The following is a 17,807-nucleotide window of genomic DNA, read 5'->3' as shown; positions in this document are numbered from 1 at the left end:
GTAGGGACTTAAGTAACATCTTTCCTTGGCAAATCAACCTATGCCCACACAAATAAATTTGCAAAAGAGAATTCCACTCAAGAGCAGAAATGTGAAACATCTATTCTGCAGAGAAGTAACATAAACTCTTGCATACACAAACATGCCTTTCTCACAGAACTAGTACAGACAGGGACATTCCACGCCAGGGCAGCTTGCTGAAATGTCCTTCGAATACTTTCAAAGTACCTCTAAGAGTCAAAGAAAGTGAAGCCATCTCCTTTCCTAAGAGGCTCAGGGGACAGTCCAATGTGATCCACAGCAAAGGTGAATTTCCTTGTAGCCTGATATTTTACCCTGAAAATTCATCTAAATATTGCCTTCTTATCCAAAATACATGTTTTAATTAAATGCAAAAAAGTTCTCCTCCCCCAACTCTCAGGAAAAATTAGCACTCTGGAGTAACATATTTTCCTGTGGCTTCCCGTCCCCTTGATACTCTCAATTCAGATACATCTGTCTGAAAAGCCGGGATACACCAGGTGCGGTAGCTCACACCTGTAATCCCAGTACTTTGGGAGGCCAAAGTAGGACGGTCACTCGAGGCCAAGAGTTCAAGATCGGCCTGGGTAATATATCAAGACCCTGTCTCTACAATAAATAAAAAATTAGTTGAGCACAGTGATGCATGCCTACTACAGGCTGAAATGAGAGGTTTGCTTGGGCCTAGGAGTTGGAGGCTGCAATGAGCTATGATCATACTATTGCACTCCAGCCTGGGTGACAGGGTGAGATCCTGTCTTTACAAAAAAAAGAAAAAAAAAAGAAAGAGGAAGGAAGGAAAGAAGGAAGGAAGGAAGGAAGGAAGGAAGGAAGGAAGGAAGGAAGGAAGGAAGGAAGGAAGGAAGGAAGGAAGGAAGGATAAAGGGAAAGAAAAGAAAAGAAAGAGAAAAGCCCAGATGCAGAGAACAGAACAAGGAACTAGGAATCAGAATGCTTATGTCAGGATATTGGCTCAGGGTTAATTCAACTGAATGGCTTCCACGCATCAAGCACTGCATTAGAAGGCATCCCTGTCCCAACCTTGATTAATCTGAATGTAAGAACCTTATGGCCCAGGAAGGTTTAACTGGAGTAAGCGCTCCCAAGAAACAAGAAGAACAAGCCATCCACAAAAGACAAAATTGGGGAGAACATAGGAATTTAGCCAAAGCATTGATCTAAAAGTTATACCAGTCAATCCATGGTTAGAGAGCAGTTATCTCACGATTGAAAAATCGCGTTCAATAAAACCCTTTCATAATTTTACATGACATTTGTATTTTGTACATTACTTTCTGGTTTATATCTTTCTCTTTAGGTTTTTACAAAGTTTCCTTTTGAAAATGCTAACCAGTCTCAACTATTCTAAGGGAAACAGCAAGAAATCCTTCTTCATGCTCCAGCCTAAAAGAAAGAAGGCAGGAAGGAACATGTGGACCTCCCTGTGTTGTCCCTCTCCTTTAGGCACACTGGAAACTGAACAGAGCTTCACAAGATAGGAGGCACCTCAGCGACCCACCCGCCTGCTTCTCCAGCCCAATTCTGCAAGGCCATAGGCACCTCACCTTCCACTGCTCCACCTAAGCCTTCCTCTAGCGGTGGTGCCATCACCAGTGTGGCTGTCTCCTCCGCTGTGGAGTGCTTGTACCTGACAAAATAGATGAGGTCTTGAATGTCATCAAGCACTGCAGCCTCTTCAAATATGTTATTGTCCTTCATTCCCAGATCTCTATTTTCGGTCACACGAGCATCAAGCATTTTTTCTGCTATGCTCAGAATTTGTGACTCAGAAGCACGGAAGACCTTATCTAGGACTTTTTCCATATTATAGGGCAGGGTCTCCTGCTGTGCTGACTTCAGTTTTGATGACATTTCTTGTAGCAAGGCTTCCAGCTCATGGACATTAAAGTACTTCTGGAACCGCTGCAAAGACCGTTGCTCTTTAAAGAAGCTGCTTATGATAAGCAAGTCCTCCCTCTTGTCACTATACTCTGGCTCTACACTTGCATGTGGAGTCCAGAGGAACGAGTCATCTTCAGGGTCTGCAGCAGCAGAACCCGGGCTTTTTGTGCCCACGTATTTCTCTGTGTTCTCATGGTCCTCTTTTGAGAGTTCTCCCTCAAGCTTCCCCGCAAGCCCTGAGGTCTTCAGACGTTCCTCAGGGTTCTCGTTCTTCAGATAATCAGAATCTTTATTCTGAAACACTTCACCTAATTCTGGAGTCTGAGTTTTTATGCTGTCAGAAAAGTCACTTCCTTCAGATTGCCTCTGTGCTTTCTCATCTGCCAGAGGGTGTTCTTTTTCCACCATTGTATTTGGTTCCCTGCCTCCTGTGTTGACCCCTTTGGCAGCAGTCTCACTTTTTTTGTCACTATCTAAAATCATGCTAGTTTCTTGCTTGCTTTCTTCAATTTCTGGATCTGGATGAATGGTCCTTAAAACCGCTCTGTCAGGGACTTGCAGATTAACATCAAACTGCCTGCCCTGATTCCCAGGGTTTTCTTCTTTAGACCGTTTTGCACTTATAGCGTTTTCATCCTCTAGTAGTTCTTCAGAGGGATAATCGTTCTCTTCTGCTTCAGAAAGGAAAGCTGGTCTTCCTGTGCTGTCCGTTTGGTCTGTCTGTCCTATCCCCTGTGTGCCCTGCATTGCCTTGTGATGAAAAAACTCTTCATCCAAGGAGTCCTCTTCGGCTTCTCCCTCAGACAGCCTTATCTTCTCACTCATTTGCTTATTGACTGTGGCAGCCACATCTCTTTCTTGTTGCCAGGAAAGATTTCCTCCCAGAATGGGAACCTCATCTTCCAGTTCTCTGGGCAAATCAATCTCATCTGGAGAGGAGAATCTAGGTTGATTTTGAGTTTTAAGAACTAATTCCTCTTTCAATTCCTCACGTTGATGCTCCAGTGAAAGAGTGTGTGGTTTGGCCCCATTTAGCAAAGTGTCTCCCTCCACACTGTCTCTGGATGCGTTAGGGTGGTTATCTCCCATGAGTGGTGCATTACTCAAGGATTCCTGTTGAATCTTTTTGTCATTCATTTGATTCCCTGCAGCTTTCTGTGCAGATTCACTCTCTGAGCCACCTTCCAAAATCTGCTCTCCAGGCTTTTCTTCACGGAGCATTCCTTTTGAGACATGAATAGCTGCTCCTTTTAGGTCATTTTCTTTATCATCATAAGCTGATTTTAATGTGTCTTTACCCTTTTCAGCAGCTGGCATAGAGTTGAGGTTATTGCTGTGAGCAGAACTGTGCACAGTCGTGCCTTCTTGCTTTTCATCCTCTAATTCTGTCTCATCTTGTATCAGGCCCCTCTTGGATTCCTGAACTCCCCTCCCTTTTCCTTTAATGTGATGTTCTGTGTTTACTTCTGGGTCTTTGTCACTATTTGTTTTAGGAACATCTACAATCAAAAGACCATCACCTACACTGTCAGGGTCACTATAATCTGTTGCTGACTGTGGTTTCCCCAGTTTGCTCTCTGGGACTAATGCATCATCATCATCTTCTTTTTCTTCCTCTGAACTAGAGCTCTCTAAATCCATTGTACCTCTATTTTCTTCAACTCCTGTGACAATAGAGAAGATAGTGTCCCCCCAGGTTGTTAGTATATTTTTATCATCATTTTTGATGCCAGGGGGCGCAGTTAGCTCAATCTTATCCTCTTCATTTGAATTCTGCTCTTTAGCTGTTGGATATTTCTCAACTCCAGACTTCGCTGGAGTTTTCATATCTTCCCCATCTGTAAAGGTAAGTAATGGCAACTCATCAAAGTCTTCTTGGTTCTCCTCATCTTCCTTTCCAACTGCATAATACTCAGCATCCAATTCCTCATCAAAATCATCTTCTAATGAAGTAACGAGTCTGGTTGTCTCATCATCAGATACAAGTGCATCAGCTGTTGAGCCAAATTTGGTTTTCAAGTCTAGAGTCATTTCTTTTTTCAAAAGTTTATAGGCATCAATCTTATCCTGTTCATTTGAGACCTGAGAACCATTGCTGGTTTTGTTTTCACTTTCTGGCACTTTTAGTTTATCTTGCAGCATTTCTTCAAAAGATTCAAATGAAGGCTGCTCTCCCTGAGCATGATCTGCTTGGCTGTTTGTGTGGGAGTGGTGTTTCTGAGTTGTAAACTGTTCCTGAAGATCCTCAGTGTTTTCTGAGAATACACTATCACTTTCCTCTGAGTTGGCTTCTACTGGTTCAGGTTCAGATTCCCTTTCCGTAGATAACTCAGAGTTTTTTTCCATATCCTGTGAAGTTTTTTCTACAGCTTTCTCGGAATCTCCAGCTGCAGAATTGTACAGTTCCAAAAACCCTAAAAGTTCTTCTACATTATAATTATCAAAATCATCTCTTCCTCCATCAAAACAAACAAAATCCGTCTCCTGCAAGAAAAAGAAAAACATTAGTGTGTCAACAGCCAAGTGTCACCAGAGCAAACTCTTATCCATGTTAATGATTGAGAAAATCTCAAATTCACGTTTGGCTCTAGAGGAGCTTTTGCATCAACACTGGGCACTGACGGTTCTTGGGCAGCGGGTGGATAGGACGCTGGAACCCACTTTCCCATCTGAGTAATACTCCTGGCTTCCCTTCATTCTCTCTTCCCCAGGGGAAGAATGATTCATGTGGCTGGTGAGTTTGCTCAGTCCCATTCCTGTTTTCTGTTTGGGACCTGCTAGAGAGAAAACACATATTCTGTTCCTCCATGCTGTCCATTTTACAGAGACAGTCCCGCCTGGGGAGACCCCTAGTTGGGTAGCTCTGTCTGTGACTGGATAAGTCCATCTTAGTTTAGACTGCAATGTTAGAAAGCCCATTAGTTCTGCATACTCCAAACAGCTTTATCAGTAAATAACGGGGTCATTTTGATCTCCTATTTCCCCAATTTCTGGGTCTCTCAATTTGTTTTGAGCACAGGTAGGGAAAAGTGATGTGTCATTTATTGGGTTCCCCAACTCCCAACATCTATGCCTGGTGTTCTGGGAATTCACCTCATAATAACACATCCAGGAGGAGCTGAAAGACCCTCAGCTTCTCTACATTGTGCCCTCTGTGTCATACTTCTGCTCAACCAGTCAGAAACAGGCAGAATCACCTGGCTGTCAGGTTCTCAGTCTACATGGATTTGGGACTCATATTTTCCTTGGACTGGGAAAGATAAATCAGCTTCAGAAGGAACTTACTGAGATACAGACGCATGAGATATAAAAATGTAAGAGAACAAAGAATGATGTAAAGGAGGCTTCCCATTTTACTACTGCCACAAGAACAACTTGAAAACAAGGTTCACTAAGGTGGGTACCTGACTCCAAATAAGCATTCTAGGCAGTCACTAAGATCTGCTTTCAGGACTATTGAGTAAATCTGTATTTTTCCTTTCCTCTACCAGTAAGCAAATTGATATACAAGGAGCCATAAAATGATGGAAAAGTTAAAAAAAACAACAAAGATACTTTTCTTCCCCTAACTAAACATTCACCATCTTCTGGGGAGACCTGTCCAGTATACCAGAGATGAATGATTTCCCTCTTTCCATCATGCACACTTCTGAGCCAATTTTTTAAATATTTAAATATTAAATATATTTAAATCCTTTAGTCACAAAGCCATTGTGTGCTATAGATAAATGCTCTATAGAATGTGCAGTTAGCGTCTTACAGATATGAGACTGGACCTTACCTGAAACTTCTGGTTCCCTTTTCCAAATCTATAACTATAATCCCTTAAATCACTAAGGAGTCAATAATAAGAAAACCTTTGTAAGTTTGCATTTCTGGCTCAGTATAAAATTAGAGCTTAATTAATTTAACCTGATTTATGTATCCTTAAAATGTCTAACAGCTATCCAATAAGTAGTTTTCAAATTTCTCCTTTTGCTTGTGAAATGTAATTATTTGCCTTCTAACATTAATAAGTAAATATAAAAACTACAGAACTCTTAATTTTTCATATATAAAGCAGCAAAGAAAAGCCTTGTATAAGAGTACACGGCCTTGGCCAGGAGTGGTTGCTCATGCCTGGGAAAGCATAATCCCAGCACTTTGGGAGGCTGAGGCGGACGGATCATGAGGTCAGGAGATCAAGATCATCCTGGCTAACAATAAAACCCCGTCTCTACTAAAAATACAAAAAATTAGCCGGGCGTGGTGGCAGGCGCTTGCAGTCCCAGCTAGATGGGAGGCAGAGGCAGGAGAATGGCGTGAACCCAGGACGCGGAGCCTGCAGTGAGCCGAGATCGCACCACTGCATTCCAGCCTGGGCCACAGAGCGAGACTCTGACTCAAAAAAAAAAAAAAGAGTACATAGCTTTATATAAGAATATCTCATTGAAATTATTTTGAAATTTTTCTTTTTTTCTAGGTAGTCACTTATAAGCCAACTTACAACTGAGGACAAGACAAAAATCCACAACTTACATCTGCTGGAACTCGTAGCTCTTCTTTGGTATATTCATGGACCACCTGGATTAAATCTTTTGGAAAATATCCAAAAATACGCCCAACCTATACAAAAGAATGGGCAAAAGGGACAAATATCAATCAAATTCTGTGTGAGAAATATAAATGAGAGACTTCTTAGTAGTGTAGAAAATATACAAATATATAGGTAAGTAGATATAACTAAGAGAGGTAGGTAGTTGCTGTTATAATTACACTGAGATTATTACTACTCTGATAATTTAAGTACAGAAAACTGTTAAGCGAACATTTCTAAAACTCTGGAAGTTTTCTTATATTCGGCTTAATTCTAAACACAGTACATGTAAAGTTAGTGTTTAGAAGTAGATAAAAGAGCTGTGTAAGGGAATATTATTGTACATTTTTATATTATTAAAACTATGCATAGCAAAGCTGGTTATAAACACAATTCCAATAATCTCTAGCAAAAATGTACCTACCCATTTCATAGTATTGCTCACAACCCACGACTTATAAGTCTTTCTTAAACAATAAACAACAGCCATGGAATAAGTAAAAAGAACGCAAAGTTTCTGAAATATATGACCACTACAACAAAAAGCAAATACAGCTGACCTTAAACAACACAGGTGTTAGGGGCACAGTCAAAAATCTGCATAGAACTTTTTTTGACTCCACAAAAACTGAACTACTAATAGCCTACTATTGACCAGAAGCCTTACCAATAACATAAACAGTCAATTAACACATATTTTATATGTTATATGTATATGCTCTCTTCTTACAATAGAGTAAGCTAGAGAAAAGAAAATGTTATTAAGACGAGGCATGGTGGATCATGCCTGTAATCACACTGGGCAGAGGCAGGTGGACTGCTTGAGTTCAGGAGTTGGAGACCAGCTTGGTGACATAGTGAGACCTCGTCTCTGCAAAAATTTCTTTTAAAAAATTAGCAGAGCACGGTGGCATGCACCTGTAATCCCAGCTACTGGGGAGGCTGAGGTGGGAGGATGACTTGAGCCCAGGAGGTTGAGGCTACAGTGACCCATGATGGTGCCACTGCACTCGAGCCTGGGTGATAAAGTGAGACCTTGTCTCAAAAAAAGAAAGTAAAAAGAAAAGAAAATAAATGTTATTAAGAAAATCAAAAGGAAGAGAAAATATATTTACTATTCATCATTAAGTAGAAGTGGATAATCATAAAGGTCTTCATCCTCATCATCTTCATATTGGGTAGGCTGAGGCAGAGGAAGAAGGGGAGGGGTCGGTCTTGCTGTCTCAGCAGTGGTAGAGGCAGAGGAGGTAGAAGAGGAGGCAGGAGACGCAGGCACACTTGATGTACCTTTGTGGAAACACAATGTAATTTCTGTCTGGATTCTTTTGCTTCTTCATTTCTCTAAAAATGTTTCTATATGGTACCAATCCTTCTTCTACTGTTTGCTTTATTTTCAGTGCCCCTATCAGAGAATGGTCCACGTTATAAAAGAAGTTAACAGCTGTCTTCAACAACTAAAACCCTTCTATCAGATTGTCTGGTGTTGACTTGTTTTGTGGCCTTTATGTCTTCTTCCTCATTGTCTGGCACTGGTTTGGAAGCACCTATTTCCATCAAGTTGTCTCCTGTTAATTCCTCTGGTGTGGTGTCTATTAGCTCTTGAATTTCCTCAAGATCCATATCTTGAAACCCTTCACCCTCACCTTTTTAGCCATATCTACAATCTGTTTCATATTTCCTTGACTGGCTCTATCATAATCCTGTGAAATTAAGCACAACGTCTGGATACAGTTTTAGGGCTTGACAGCTTTCATGGCCTTTTCTATAACGATGATGGTATCTTCAATGATATAATTCTACCAGAATTTCATGATGTCCTCTCTATCGGCATTCTCTTCCAAGTCATTGGCGATCCTTTCCATAAAGTATGGTGTGTAATGAGACTTAAAGTTCCTCATGACCCCCTAATCTACAGGCTGAACTAGAGATGTTGTGTTTAGGGCAAGTAGACTATTTCAGCTCCTTTGGTGTTGAACTCACAAGGTTGTGGGTGGCCAGGGGCATTTGTCCAATATCAAAAGAACTTTAAAAAGCAGTTCCTTATTAGCAAGGTACTTCCTAACTTCAGGGACAAAGCATTGATGGAACCAATCCAGAAAAAGGGTTCTCATTATCCAGACCTTCTTATTGTACATCCAAAAGACTAGCAGCTGGTATTCAACTTTCCCTTCAAGATAGATAAAGGCAGAAGGCAGTCCTCATCATAAACCCAACTGCATTTGCACAAAGCAATGGAGTTGGCTTATCCTTTCTTGTCTTAAATCCTGGTGCACATTTGTTTTTCTTATTTACAAATGTCCTTCGTGGCACTTTTCCCCCCAGAATAGGGCACTTCTGTCAACATTAAAAACCTGTTGAGGCAGATAGCCTCTCTCCTAAATGATTTTCTTAATGGCACCTAGGAACTCTTCTGCTGCCTCCTGGTTGGCAGAAACTGCCTCTGCTGTTGTCTTGACTTTCTTTAAGCCAAACCTCTTTCTCAAATTATCAAACTATCCTTTGCTGGCATTAAATTCTCCAGTGTTAGACCCTTTACTTTCCTTTTACTTTGAGTTGTTATATAATGATTTTGCTTTGTCTTGAATCACATTAGAGGCTATAGGAATGCCTAACAGCAAGCCTGTACCCACATAAAAGCTGTATTTTTAACAGTACATAAAATGGTATTTTGCAAAAAGTGTAAGATTTTCATAACTGCTGGCATAGCTGCAACAACAGCTTCATGGATTTCCTTTTCTTTTTTTAAAATGGTCCTTAAGCTAGATTCGTTAATCTTGCAACCACAGCTGCAAACCTCAATCTACAGCACATATCAAGCAATCAACTTTTTCTTGTAATGTCATTACTCTTCTCTGCTACTTGACAGCACTTCCAACATCACTAGTGACACCTTGTATGGGTCCCAGAGTGTTATTCAAAGTTTATAGTATTGCACTAAACACAAATACATGAAAACCACAAGAGATCACTTTTTACCACTATACAATTGACTGGAGAGGTGAACTGCTCACGTGGAAATGACATGGAAATGATGCAGAAATGACAGTGTTACATGGCATTTTAAGTGGATACTCACAATACTTGAGCTCACTAGAACAGCAAAAGGAGGTGGCTATGAAATATATAGTACAGTATGTAGTACAATTAATTTATGCAATTGTGATTTAATATTTTATCTTTACATGTTTACATTTCTCTCGACTGAAAGGTGCCATTAAGATCTGCGTTTGTGTGTATGTTTTGATAAATTGTAACTTTTTATACAGATTTGTGTATGTCTTACGGTAGTAAAGAATAAAATACACTACGATATACATGTAGCTTACATACTAATATCTAACTTTTTCTTAATTTTTTTAGTAATTTCTACGCTATGCAGTCTGAGAGTTTTTAACAAATTATTGCAAATCTCCACAAAATTTTACAGTTTATTTATTGAAAGAAATCTGCATTATAACTGGACCCACAGAGTTGAAACCTGTGTTGCCCAAGGATCAACTGTATTTGCGGATATGATGTGCTATACTGCCATTTTCCAAAAGGATATTACAGGTAACTGGAGACAAAACAAAATTACAATGTAATACACACTAATCTGCACACCAAGCTTTTGTTTCATGCAAACCAGAATCTCTATAGAAAATAATTCCATTCATTTTCAGCACTAGTAAAATGTGCCCTCTTGAGAAACACACAGTCTTTTACTAGCTACTGTCTGAAAGGAAGAGATATGCCTTCCAATCATTAAAGGAGGAGGTGGCATGTAAAACAAATGCACGAAAAGAAAAAAAGACCGTTATATCACCAATTCACAAAACACCTCCATTCATGAGCGCTCTCGTTCTATCTGAAAACTATCTGAAAGCCAGTAGTACTAGTAAAATACTGCCGTGGAGATTAGATAAGGGCAATTAAACTCTGTGTTATTGGCAGATCAAGTCTAAAATGCTAAGAAACCAAAAAAGACTGCAGAATGAAAACTAAGAAACAGAAACGAGAATCATTTTGAAAGCTGAAGACAGAGTTTTAAAATTCCTAAGAATAATGTTCATCAAATTAGAGGGGAGACTATTTTATTAAGGGAGAACCTGGAAAAAGGAAACAAATCAGAGGTAGAGGTATATAGAGAAAGGAAAATACTATACATTTATCTTCCTCAATCTTTGTCAATTGGGACCACAGGTGGCATCTCATTTCTTATGATTTGACAAAAAAAAAAAAAAAAAAAAAAAAAAACATAGGTCCACATGACAAGAAGCAATCTTTATGTCTAATTTTGCTTTCATACATCATTTCTGCCAAGGTACTATTGATTTCTTTTGGGCAGGGGGTGGTGAGGAAAGTAGAGTATTACCTTAAGAGAACAAATTCTGCATAAGATAATATCAGGACAAATACAAATAAATGCCAATGCCCTGTAAGGAAATACTGAAAAGGAAGACAGATAAGGCATGAGCCTTTCCATTAAAGAGTCTTCGACTTTATGTGAGCTAAGACAGTATACAAATTGACTGCCACACAAAGCAGTAAAGCAAATGCCACATGAACAGTGCAAACAAAGTGCCACCTAAACAATCACCAGGCAGCAAAGATCCCTTCTGGCTGGGTGCCGAAGGCAGCGTTCCTTAAGAAGGCAGGATGAGAGGTGCGACCCAGAAAGACTGACAGGACATCCAGAGGTGAATATGTGAATGAGCAAAACTGCAGTGGGAAGAAAATGTTAAATCAAGTTCATTCATCCAAATGCTCAAAGATGAGGAGTGAAAAAAAAAACTTAACTGTTCTATGAAAACCACAGCCTAGGTACATGGAAAAACACTTCCAAGAGTAAAGAATAGCAACAAATCTCATTAGGCAGACTTGAAAGAAACAGAATAGATTTGTCTTGGTATGGAGTGAGCCACTTGGGATGCTCTCTAAATAAGGAGAGCTGAACCTGACCAGCGGTTGTTTCCCAAGATTACTCCTGAGGAACCTGGAATGCCAAAAAAAATCAGTCTATTTTTCCCAAGGGGATTTCTTATTTTCTCTTTGTTTGTTTGTTGTTTTATTGAGAGTGAAAACTTTCATAGTTGGGATGGGTATTTCTCTAAGTGGGGACAATCCTAAAGATATCGAGGACGCTTACTACTTAAAGTAAAAACACAGTCCACACATCACGTTTTCTAAAAAGGAAAAGACAATAACTCATAAGACAGGCCTCTCAATTAGGTCACTCCCAGTGAATATCCTCGTTAAAAACACTAAAGCATTGATTGCCATGTCTGGTATCAGGGCACCCATAAAATCAGCTGGGAACAGAGCCCCTCGGGTAACCTCCAGACACAAGTGTCTGAAAAGCAGGACAAGGATGACCCCAAAGCTGCAAACAAAAATACAAACAAGAAAGCACATGGGAAACACAACATTTTGCTTTTTTACAGACTTATAATAGCATAGATGATTAGGGAACTGTTCCCAAGACTGCCACTTTTTCATAAATAAAAATATAAACAAAGAAATACACATAAAATCAACTTTAAACTTACGTGTCTGAAACACTCTCTCAAACATAGTTTACATAGTAAGTCTAATTCCTAATTCCTATGAATCCTTCCTTTTTGAAGCAATGAAGTAAAGAATTTTTCAGCTCTTATCATTTCAACCCCTAATATGTATGGAGCACCCTAGAGGTTGACGCTGAGGGGAACTTGCCAGAATCAGTTCTATTTCAGAAGGCTCTGCTGAACCCCTACTCTGTGCGGACCCAAGGTCTGCTGGGTACACAGGGCCATCTTTTTTCACAGTCAGGCAGAGAGGACAGGTTAACTCCATCAAGCGTCCCAAGAAAATGCAGTCATTTAAATCTACAGTGCTAGAGAAGCCAGTAAAAATTAAGCAAATAAAGTATGTCAAAATTTTACTTACACTTCCAGCCCAAACTTCAGGCCATGCCCTTGCCAGTTTATAGTAAACATATACAGGATCACCTTTTTTAAAATTCACAAAACGACAATCTGGGCCTGTGAAATCTTCTAGAGCCTCACCGCGGTACATTAACACTGTATATAAAGACAGAGAGAGAAAAAAAATAGCCAGATATCAGGATTCAGTGTTCACAGTGCATATTGATTTATCAGGAAATATAACAATCCCACTATAAACAACAATCAAGTTTTTCCAGTACTCTCTGGAATTTCTTTCATATGCTCAAAGAAAGTATCTCAAATCCTTAGAGCTTTACTGCTATATATCATATCTTCTGCAAGCAGACAGGGGAAAGGAAAACCTTCTCTATTTTTCTCTATGGATAATATTGAGAAACAAAAAGCAACGTGTCAACTGCCACACATGGCTTTTCTCACCCAAGTGAAACTCTCGATTCCCTCTCTAACCTTCTAGTCCTCAATCTTTTCTGTTTCATATTCATAAAAAGCTTCCTTTTGCAAATGGGTAAATTCAAGCCCAGATGATGACTAGCTTAAGCATGACTACATGAAGGGTAATAGGGAGCTAGAGTACCCAGGAACTCCCAAGAGGTCAATTAACTTGAACTAACCACTAAAAGTCTCTATCTTCAAGTGGCTGTAACCGCTACTATGTAGCAGTAAACACTGTCAATTTCATTGGCAGCCAAGTTGTTCCCTCAGTACAGTGTCTGGATAAATTAATGGGGAAGGATATCTATCACACCCTACTGTAGATTCAATTACATCACAAGGGAATCTTTTCTGAAAGTAAATAATGTTGACTGTATCCAACATTAAGTTTCAAAACAAAGGAAAAAATACCCTTATGTATATTTTTCTATAAACAAAATCAAAAGTCGATATCCCATTTGGCTGGGACTAAGCAAAACTATGAGAATACGTCAGTAATTCAATCACGCTTGATCTAGAAACTGGTAGAAGCAGTACTTTTATTTTTGTTGACCACATACACAGCTTCCCATGTAAGATGAAATGGACAATAAATAGGCTGAAATAGCAGAGACAAAGAAGGATGAATGGAAATAAGATTTTTTCCAAAAGCCAATTTGCTATAAAATACATTAAAAACGTGCCTTTAAACGGCTGTACATGCATATAGATTTGGAAGGGGTTACTTGTTTTTTGAAGCTAAACTCTGATTATTTTCCAATATGTCGGCTTTGTAGCTCAGATATAATTGAGTGTGAGGCCAGGTTTAAGGTGATGGACAATTTAAGGTTGGGAATAAGATCAGAATTGAAAATGGCAATGTTTTTCTTGCTCCCCCTTATAATAGATCATAGAGGATTTATAATATCAGAGGCCAAAAAACTGTGCCCTGTGGAACAGCTATTTGAAAAGCACACAAGGGCACCATACACACTCACATTACTAAACACTTTATACAACACAACACACACGCATCTAGATCTTGCTCCTGTTGATGCCTATTGTATTTGGTTTACTCTGAACACATACCATTTCTCAAGTTATGTTACAACCGTGAGCTCTTCTAACATCACGCCTTAGTACTGAAGAAGCATCAGTGATGTGATGATTCTCCAGGTACCTGTTTTGAGGAACCCAGGCAGGGCAACGCTTGCAAGCAAAGAATACCAACTATCTTGCCATTGCCAACGGCAAATGGGTAACAGTGTGGTGTTGACCCAAGAAAACTAAAGGGAAAAATCATGGCAGTTGTACCGCTTTTGTAGTGTTTATTTACATCAACCATAGGATTATCTCTGGGAATGGCTTCACACTCATTAGAGATCACTTTTCTTAATTAGTGTTGTAGAGATACAAACAGTTCCTATTATGAAATGTGGTTTTCATAACATCAGTTTGAATATAAATAGCTAAACCGTAGGGTTCTTGCCCTTCTTAAAATGAATACTTTTCTATAGGTATTGCTTAACAATGTATGAAAAATCGTTTCTGCAGCGGCTATCGGTAAGTTACAAGGTTGGGCCTGCCTGGGAGGCCCTAAAATGATCCTGGTCCAGCGAACACAGAGGGAAGAGGTTTCAACACACAAGTGGCTAAGGCTAAACCAAGCTTGGCTTATGAGACCCTTGGAGTATTTACTGTCATTCCTGTAATAACCCTCTTCATCTGAGCCTGAAGATCTGTGCCCTCTCCACCGCCCACCTCCAATCCCAGACTGGAGAGCAATTCCGCTTCCTGCGCACGGAAGAGGAGGCTGCCGGTCCCAGGTGGCCGGTGCAGATCCTCGGTCTCTTCGCAGAGCGAAAGATTTTGGTCTTCCTGCAGCCCTGCCTGGCAGTCTGCAAGGAGGAATCCAAGCACAGAAACGACAGGACTGATCAAACTCGGGGCAGAGACCTCGGAATACAATGTGTGCTTGGACTCCGGACTCGTCCCAAACCTAAACTCCCAATTTCTGTTCAAAAGGCGGTACAAGCCCAAATCCCAATAAAGCAGAAGGGCAAAGGAGCAGCGCCAGAGAGCCTTTCCTGAGAAACCCCACCATCAACCTGCCACTGGGAAAACGCCCACCGGCATCTGAGCCCTTAGCGCATCTGCCGGGGTATTGCACCCACCGAGGTCCCCGCAGCGCGGGCAGGAAAGCTTTGGCTGCGGCGTGGGGAGCCCAGACGCGCGGCGCGCAACCACATCTACCCTCCCAGCCCGGGCGGATGGCGGGGGGTGGGAAGGGGACGCTGTGAGCCACTCCTGGGGAAGCCGGGGACCACCGCAAGCAACCCCCAGCCCCAGCAGAGGAAAATAAAACGCTGGCAACAAGTGGGAGGTGCAGCCCCCCATGGTCAGACCCGCGGGGCTGGGCGCTAACAGAGCGGGAGAAGGCAGGCATAGGGACCCGGAGCGCGCCCATTCCCGCGTTCCGCCCGTCCCGCCCGCGACCCCCGGGACTGCCCGCTGGGCTGCGGAACTCCGGCCCCCGCACAGCCGAGGCGGCGCCGCCGCGGAGACCCCGGGGCCAGCCGCCCACCGGCTCACTCACTGCTGCATTCGTCGTCCGCGCAGAGTTTGTGCTCCGCGAAGCGCCGGCCAGTGCTGGGGTCCAGCTGGCCCGGTACCCGCCAGGGCAGCCCGAGCACGAGCAGCCAGACGAGCAGCCCAGGCGCCGCAGCCATGTTGTGGTCACCTCGGGGAGCCGGTGACGCGGAGGAGGAGGCCGGGGCGGGGGCGGGGATGGGGGCGGGGACGGGGGCGGGGATGGGGGCGGGGGGCGGGGACGGGGCGGGGGCGGGACGGGGGCGGGACGGGGGCGGGGACCGGGACAGGGACGGGGGCAGGGACGGGGCGGAGCGCCGGGGGCGAGTGGGAAGACAAGCACGGAGGGGCGGTGCCCGGGAAGGTCTGAGCAGTTTTCGACTGACACGTCAGCAGAGGCTCTAGGAGGGATGCGGGAGACCTCCAGGAGGAGGACTGGCAGCCGCCTCGTCCTCTCCGCGAAGCTTTCTCCTCTGGTCGCTGCCTTGGCAACCAGGACTCTAAGTGTTCTCCCTCGTCCAATCACCTGCCTTTGCCCCAGTCCCTCGCAGAACCCCCGCGTGACTCCCTTCGTTGTTCACCCCTCCCTGCGCCCTAGGGTCCCTCAACCCTGCGCCATCTCAACAGGTCCCTTCTGGCCCTTTCTTGCAGCTTCTGGTTTGTGGCCTGTCCCGAACCAGCGCCCCTCCACTTCACCCCGCTACCCCCACTCTTGGTATGGTACCTCCTTTTCTGAACTACCAAATCCCACCCGCGATTTGCCACTGTTAGTCTCTGGTTTCAGGCTCCCTCCCCTTCAGCCTCCCAGGGCTTCCTTGGGGGCACCATCCCGTGATGCTCTTTACGAAAGGGAGAGGTGAATGGAATAGGGGGCTGAGGATGTAAATCAGAGCCTGTGGCCTGCTTGGTCTTTAATAGAAATGGGTAATGTTCCTTGGGCTGAGATCTTGAGATTCCTAGATCTATATCCATAGGGAAAAAGTAAACTAATTCAATAACAGTGTGATGAGCTTCCATTTTGTACTTATTTCATACCTGACATTGTATAAAGCACCCAGGGTGGTGTGAGAAAGAACCTTGTCTAAACAAGTCCACGACTTAGTGAAAACCAACTGACATGAAAATAACTAAACAATAAATGTCAGAGTAGGGAAAACTAGTTAATAGCAGCTAACATTTATTGAGTACTTTATGCCCAGTTGTTATTCTAGGGTCTTTCTACATATGAATTAAGATTAATTTAATCTTCACAACAATATCACCTTAGAGTAGTAGGTCCTATTATGATCCCCACTTCAGAGATGACTACCATAAGGCATTCAAACACCTAGTGAGTGATGGAGCTAAGATTCAAACCCAGGTGGTATGCTCCTTTTTAATCACAACTCTGTAAAGCCTCCATCAAGCAACAAGCAATTTTTGTACTTTCTTTCTGAGTAGGAAAACAAAATCTTATTTAAATCATATTATAACTGGATTATTTATATGTGCAATTAAAAAAGCGGGGGATGGCATGAGCAGGTCAGCCCAGAGAAGAGTGGCTACAATGCTCTCCAGCCCTGGTTGAAGAACTTGGCATTTTTCTGTGACCAGGAGCTTCTCATTGCAGTCTCTAAGGTTATTCATCAACCTTGAACAACAAACCCAGCAGCTGGTTTCCCAAACAAATCGTATTATTTAAAAGCAAGAAGAAAGAATGTGGCTTGTCTGTGCAATCCATTATACTGAATAAGGAAAAAACAGTAAACAGATGCTCACTAATTTTTGTCTGTAGGAGCCGTGAGAGATCCTATTGGGCCAATGTAACTCCAATGCTGTCCTGAGAAAATACACATTTGGTAAGGTCATGGACAAGCACTCTCTATCCAAGTAGTAGTTCTGTTCATTCTTCATTTCTTTTCTACTGTGTATTTATTTGTTTTAATATCTTAGATGTGTCTAATAGGCATCTCTAACAATATGTTGAAAACCAAACTCTTTATTTTTTTCTCTCAAACTCTGCTCCTTTCAGTCTTCCCTATTTGAGACAGGAATAGGAATGACAATTTAATTCCTATCTTTCAGGTGCTTAAGCCAAAAACATACAAACCATCCTTGACCTCTTTTCTCTCACACCCGAGTCCAATCCATCAGACAATCCCATGTCTTTTTTAATAGCTTCATTGAAGTGTAATTAACCTACAATAAATTGCACATGTTTAAAGGGTACAATTTGATAATTTTTGACATATGTCTACACCCATGAGACCATTACCACAATGAAGTTAATTAACATATTCATCACCTCTGAAAGAGTTCTTATGATCCTTTATAATCAATCCCTCCCTCCCTTCTTCCAGCTGTCTTCAGACAACCTTCTGTCACTGCAGATTGGCTTGCAT

At 42.0% G+C, this 17,807-nt stretch overlaps 1 protein-coding gene across 2 annotated transcripts in view; it reads right to left on the bottom strand.

The window, feature by feature from the left end:
* MIA3 (MIA SH3 domain ER export factor 3) overlaps window positions 1-15,584 on the bottom strand; it is a 55,081-nt gene extending 39,497 nt beyond the window's left edge. For both annotated transcript variants that reach the window (XM_030936890.1, XM_010357112.2), the window contains exons 1-4: window positions 15,434-15,584; window positions 12,407-12,540; window positions 6,442-6,528; window positions 1,587-4,407 (exon numbers count right to left, since the gene is read on the bottom strand). In XM_030936890.1, the coding sequence (XP_030792750.1) occupies window positions 1,587-4,407; window positions 6,442-6,528; window positions 12,407-12,540; window positions 15,434-15,566 (3,175 nt within the window). In that variant the 5' untranslated portion in view covers window positions 15,567-15,584. The remainder of the gene's footprint in view (window positions 1-1,586; window positions 4,408-6,441; window positions 6,529-12,406; window positions 12,541-15,433) is intronic.
* Between the last annotated feature and the right edge of the window lie 2,223 nt (window positions 15,585-17,807).

The sequence above is a fragment of the Rhinopithecus roxellana genome, chromosome 8, assembly GCF_007565055.1.
Source record: "Rhinopithecus roxellana isolate Shanxi Qingling chromosome 8, ASM756505v1, whole genome shotgun sequence".
Taxonomy (NCBI): domain Eukaryota; kingdom Metazoa; phylum Chordata; class Mammalia; order Primates; family Cercopithecidae; genus Rhinopithecus; species Rhinopithecus roxellana.
This window is presented reverse-complemented; position numbering and strand designations above follow the sequence as displayed.